At 35.7% G+C, this 6160-nt stretch overlaps 1 protein-coding gene across 1 annotated transcript; it reads right to left on the bottom strand.

Annotated features, from left to right (window-relative positions):
* Positions 1–229: 229 nt before the first annotated feature.
* On the bottom strand, positions 230–2859 carry LOC109147619 (premnaspirodiene oxygenase-like). The gene is made up of 3 exons (XM_019295229.1): positions 2273–2859; positions 1864–2192; positions 230–1191 (listed from the first exon to the last, which is right to left on the bottom strand). Exons 1-3 carry the CDS (start codon positions 2838–2840, stop codon positions 571–573), a joined length of 1518 nt encoding a protein of 505 aa, XP_019150774.1. The 5' UTR covers positions 2841–2859; the 3' UTR covers positions 230–570.
* Positions 2860–6160: the final 3301 nt, after the last annotated feature.

A 6160-nucleotide genomic window follows, 5' to 3' on the forward strand; every position in this document is an offset into this window, starting at 1 on the left:
CAAGACATAAATTTGTAAAATATATAAGACACAATATGTTGTGTTACACAACTCCTAATCTATTTCGGGTACAAATTAAAATCTATACATTTAAGATACAGAATTGCATAACATGAGTCATATAAACGCATAACACAAGACATATACACGTTTTATATTTACTTTAGTTCAGGTACAAAATCAATATTCTTAAGGTACATAATTGCACAACATAAGACACAAAAACGCATAACACAAGACACAAAAGCACATGTTTTATTTACTTTATTTCAGTTACAAAATCCATACCCTTAAAAAGTAAAGAATTGCATAAAATTAGACATAGAAACCCATAACACAAGATATATAGACATGCTTTACAGTAAAAAAAAAAAAAAAAAAAAAAAAAAGAAAACATCTAATGTGAATTGAACAACAAATGGTGGCCGGCAAAATTCAAATTAAAAACTATGTCGTTTAGGACCAGGGTCCACAGTACACCGTGGACCAGTATAATGATTGTGCTAAAAAAAGAGTGTACGAAGTTGAATTTATTCCTCGGTATATCATCTTCCATTTATTTAAAGATAGTTAAACAGCAGTAGGAGGAGAAGCAGCAGCAATGAAGAAAATGTCATCCTTTACACTCATGGCTAATCCAGGCAACTCTGTGAGCTTCAAGGTATGAGGTGTTGTTCCATGAGGGAGTTCCCAATCAAAGTGGTAAAGCAAGTGTGCCAAAGGAGTGTAAACATTTGCTAAACCAAATGTAATGCCAGGGCACATCCTCCTTCCACTTCCAAATGGCATATATTTGAACTGACTACTTCTAGTGAAATCCATGGGGTCATCCTCGAATCTCTCGGGTTTAAAGCTCTCTGGGTCTTCCCAGTACTCGGGATCCCTGTTGATGGCCCAGGCGTTGATGAGAACTCTTGTTTTGGGCGGAATGGTGTATCCACACACCACACTTTCTTTGTTGTTCTCCCTGTATAGCACAGGACCTGGAGGATGAAGCCTCATAGTTTCTTTGATCACTAGATTCAAGTATGCCAGCTTTTCCACATCGCTCTCTTCTAGCCTTTCTTTCACTTTGAAAACTTCCCTCACTTCGGCTTGTGCTTTCGCCAACACCCTCGGATTCTTCACCATTTCCACCATGGCGCACACGGTGGTTGTCGTTGATGTGTCCACTGCTCCTCCAAACATGTCCTACATACATTCCATTCCCACCCACCCTATCAGATAATTAATTAAGCAATGGGCAGTTCAACTGGTCACAAAAGAATCGAGTTTCACCAGCTATCTACAGTAAGGAAGCAATATATGATTTACCCCACACACAATGAGCAACAGTCTAGTTTCTGTTGCATCAGTTTAGTAATGATTTACCCCACACACAATGAGCAATAGTCTAGTTTCAGTCTAGTTTCTGTTGCATCAGTTTAGTAATGATTTACCCCACAGTCCTATTAGGCCGAAAGGACTTATTGTGCACAATGAGCAACAGTCTAGTTTCTGTTGCATCAGTTTAGTAATGATTTACCCCACAGTCCTATTAGGCCGAAAGGACTTATTGTGCACAATGAGCAACAGTCTAGTTTCAGTCTAGTTTCTGTTGCATCAGTTTAGTAATCAGATTTACGCCACAGTCCGTCCTATTAGGCCGAAAGGACTTATTGTGCACAATGAGCAACAGTCTAGTTTCAGTCTAGTTTCTGTTGCATCAGTTTAGTAATCAGATTTACGCCACAGTCCGATCCTGTCAGATCAGGATGTGGGGTACATGAATGAATGATTCTACTTTTTGTGACGAGATAATTAACTAATGGCATTAAATATAACAAAGGGAAGAGGGATTATATTATGTATGAGTGCACATACGAGAATTATAGCTTTGATGTTGTCGTCTGTGATAGACATTGGAAGACTGTTGCTATCCATTAGCTTTATGAGGACATCAACTATGTCCTCACTACCTGATTCTCCACTTCCCGTTTTCCCACTACTTAAGTTGTTTCTGTGCTCCTTTATGATGTCTCCCATGATTTCATCTGTCTCTCGCCGAACTTTCACCATCCTACTCTTTTCTCCAGTCAGAAAATGAAGGATTTTCCAAGAGGGAAATGTATCCGCCACGCTAAAGCTACTCACCATGATCAATATTTCGTTCACAAACTTAACCAACTCTTCCGTCCTGTTCAGTGTCTTACCTGCAAGCCCAATTGGAGTAAAAACTTACCAATAATAATAATAATGGAAAATTTGATGAGAGGGTTGGAGATGGTCTTACCAAATGCAGCTCTACAAATTATGGAGGTCATAAATGTGGTGACTTCATCAACTATATTGATTGGCCTGCCAGCGCCGGATGATGAACGGACACGATCCAATAGACGATGGCTCTCATCTTCCCTGATGTAGCTGAAGGAACGTACGGTTCTGGCACTGAGGAGTTCCGTAATGCAAACTTTACGCATTTGCCTCCAGTACTCACCGTAAGGACTAAAAAGGATGTCAGAGCTATCGTACATGACCTCGTCGCAGGCAAGAACTCTGGGTCTAGTGGCGAAGTCGAGGTCGTGAGTTTTGAGGAACAGTTTGGCTACCTCGGCTGACGACACCACCACAGCAGGAACTTCTCCGAGTTGAAGGTGCATCAGGTCCTTGCCGTACTGTTTGGACAAGTCCCTAAAGGTAACGTGTGGGAGTTTTGCGCCTACTAAACGGTGCATGTCTCCGATGAGTGGCAGCTTCCTCGGTCCGGGAGGCAACTTCCGGCCGCTTTTCCGCTTCATCCATTGTCTAAGGACAAAACTAATGAAGGAAAGAAAGAGGCAGAAAGAAATGAGGTTCACCATTAAATTATAGCAGCAAGAAATTAAAATTAGCTTGCTAGCTAGCTTAGGTGGAGATATTTCAGTACAGAAATGAGTGGCTGAGAGCTAGGGGTTTTATAGCCACAAAAACGAAGAAATAATGAATTGCATGCATGACTACCTTTCTATGTCGGCTAAAATTTTGAAAATTAAAGCATATAATTGACTATAATTAAGGAGGTTTGTTAGGTTGATTCGTTGCCGTGCAATTAAGTGGATGATATGATTGATTTATAAGCTTGTGCACTTAAATTTGCATTCCTAATGTGGTATTCCTTAGATATAATTGCGAGTTTTTCGCACTTTTGATCCCACGAGTATTGTTGCTTTAACATGATTGATAGACAACTTTCAAATCTTGCAAACTTGTTCCACGATTATCATTTTTTTAGCACAAATAGTCATTTCGGCTAAATTTCTGTCCATTTGTGACCGAAATTTTTTTTTCCCTTTATAGCAGGTTTGAGCCGTGGACGAAAATTTAGCCAGAAGGACCATACACTACTGAAAATTCTGAAATTTCCGACCACCTGAAAGTGATCTTAAATCAAGTCAAAAGTCTTGTTCCGACCATTTTTGGTATCCAGAAAAACCCTTATTGTTATTTCCGACCACTTTTTGCTTTTAACTTGATTTAAGATCACTTTCAGGTGGTCGGAAATTCAATAATTTCCAGTAGTGATATGTGCTAAAAAAAATGATAGTCGTGGATCAAATTTACAAGACCGGTTTAAAAGTCATGGATCAATCATGTTAGTGCCACAATAGTTGTGAGATCAAAAGTGTGAAAAACTCATAATTGACAAATTTAGACTATATTGGAGGATGCAATGGGATATGTACTTTGCTTAAATTTACGGACAATCATCAATATAAATAGAAGTATATTTTCTTAATGTATACTTTTAAAATATCAAACTTTTTTTTTTAATATCAAATGATGAATTCCATTTAAATAATAGAAACGTACAAAGCCAAAGTGTTATAGGTCATGGTGAGTGTACGTATACCTGAAGCGATTGGAGGATATGAAATGTACTATGTTACAAGAAGCAACTAGTATATAGTGTTAGAGATGTATGTCTTAGGAACCAATATTTATTATTCGGTATTCTAATTAAATAAATATAAAAAATAAATATTTTTATTTATTTTATTTTTGACTTAATTAATATATTATTCCATGCAATCTTTTTAATTCTTCATTCTTAAGAATAAAGAATATTAGTGGTGAAAAATTTATTAATGGAGTATTGTAAAAATGTTCTTAGTCATAGGAATTCTAATTGGACATTAGAGTTCCGACAAGACTAGCAAATGTCTTTCTTATGGTTAGTCTCATGCCATTCCGTATGAGATACGTAGAGTGGATATACATGTGGATGATTGTTAGAGAACAAGTCATTAAACAATAACCGACTACAACGTTCTGCATGGTATTTACCTGCTATGTGTCATTGGTATGTTGTATGTTACAAGTATGCAAATCCTTTGACTTGAGACGACATGACTGTCTTGTACATATGATGGACTAGTATTTGCCAGTATGCGTCTTTTGTTCCCTTAAGAAAATCTTTGAGAGTACTCGCGTGCCCGGCTAGTGTTCAGACTAGAGGCCGAACAATTAGACGACTTAAGGTTTTTGATTCTGCCAAAACACGCTCCAAGGGTAAAATCATTAATAATCTCCCTCGCTTTAACATAGAATTTAGGAAAAACGGTTGATGCTTCCGCTGCGTATAGGTATTTTTCTAAAATATAGTGTTATATATATATATATATATATATATATATATATATATATATATATATATATATATATATATATATATATGTACATATGTACAAAGTACAAACTAAGGCAAAAGTAGAGTAAAAAATTAAGGAGTTGCAATTGTCGCACAACATGTCCATTGCTTAGTATTTCAATCATATCTCAACATAAGAATGTTCGAATCAAGTGATTCTTGCACCATTGAAAATATTCAAAGGGCTACTACTTTCATGAAAACTATCAAATCCCACTACTGGAAATTATTGAATTTCTGATCACCTGAAAGTGATCTTAAATCAATTTGAAAGCAAAATGTGGTCGGAAATAGCAACAAGGGTTTTTCCGGATACCAAAAGTGGTCGGAACAAGGCTTTTCAGATCACTTTCAGGTGGTCGGAAATTTTAGAATTTCCAATAATGTCCAATCATGATGTTAAAAAGGTAAAAAATAAAAAAAATAAAAATAAAAATAAAAAGTGTTCCATCCCTGATGAACGACCATTCATCAAGTTGTTCCCTACTGCTTTATTTCTTGAAGAAAATTTGCATTGATCCGTATGCCCTTTTTGAATAGTATGTTCACTATATTTAATAACAAAAAATTAAAACATCTAGAAATACGTACGATGTTTCTCCATATATTAATTTCGACAATTAATGCTATTTATTTAAAGAAATATGAAAAGTCCTATGTACCTTCTCCCTTCTCCCCTCCAATAGGAAAAGTCCAATGATAAGATTCTATTTAGTCGTTAGAGCATTTACACTTGTGAGATTTTTTTGTGGTTTTTAATGTGATAAGTACGAGAAAGTGGAGAGAAACAAAATGAAAGAGAAAAAGAAATTAATGCTGACAACAACAACAAAAAATAAATAAATAAATAAAATTAGAAGGTGTATTAGCGCAGGGGGCTTGAATTGCGCCTGACGCGCGAAACAAGTGTGGAAAAGAGTAGTAGTGTCTGACATTAAAAAACTTTGCATTGCTGGGAAAAAAAACCCCTCTCAAAACTTGTGCCCACATCTCTAAAAAGTCAAAGATTGATTTTTTTGTTCTGAAATATCCAAGAAAGATGCAATGATATTGGTGCTCTTATGAACAATTTTTCCGGTGAACAGGGACACTCAGACATGTTTTCACACACTTGCGTGAGGCCGTCTTACGAATCCTTATTCGTGAGACGGGTCAAGTCAGATCGAATCAACATACAATTATATGCTCAAATGTAATACTAGTCAGGAATAAAAATTTTGCTACTTATAAAAGGAAAACGTAATACTTTTGAGAAAAATGTAATACTTTTGCATTTTGATGTAAAAGTATTATATTTTTCATCAAAAGTATTAAATTTTTCATAATAAGTAATGTTGGCAAGTACACCTTACTTATAAGGGAAAGTATAATATTTTTTAGAAAAAATGTAATACTTTTAAATAGAAATGTAAAAGTATTACATTTTCCCTTAAAAGTATTACATTTACCCTTATAAGTAACACAATTTTTATTCCTGATTAGTATTATATTTGA

Source organism: Ipomoea nil, unplaced genomic scaffold, assembly GCF_001879475.1.
Source record: "Ipomoea nil cultivar Tokyo-kokei standard unplaced genomic scaffold, Asagao_1.1 scaffold2025, whole genome shotgun sequence".
In the NCBI taxonomy this organism is placed as follows: Eukaryota; Viridiplantae; Streptophyta; class Magnoliopsida; order Solanales; family Convolvulaceae; genus Ipomoea; species Ipomoea nil.

Coding starts and splice junctions, on each gene's coding strand:
- LOC109147619 (XM_019295229.1), bottom strand. CDS start 2,840: ATGGTGAACCTCATTTCTTTCTGCCTCTTTCTTTCCTTCATTAGTTTT. Junction 2,193..2,272: donor AATTTGTAGAGCTGCATTTG/GTAAGACCATCT, acceptor TTGGGCTTGCAG/GTAAGACACTGAACAGGACG. Junction 1,192..1,863: donor ACATCAAAGCTATAATTCTC/GTATGTGCACTC, acceptor GAATGTATGTAG/GACATGTTTGGAGGAGCAGT.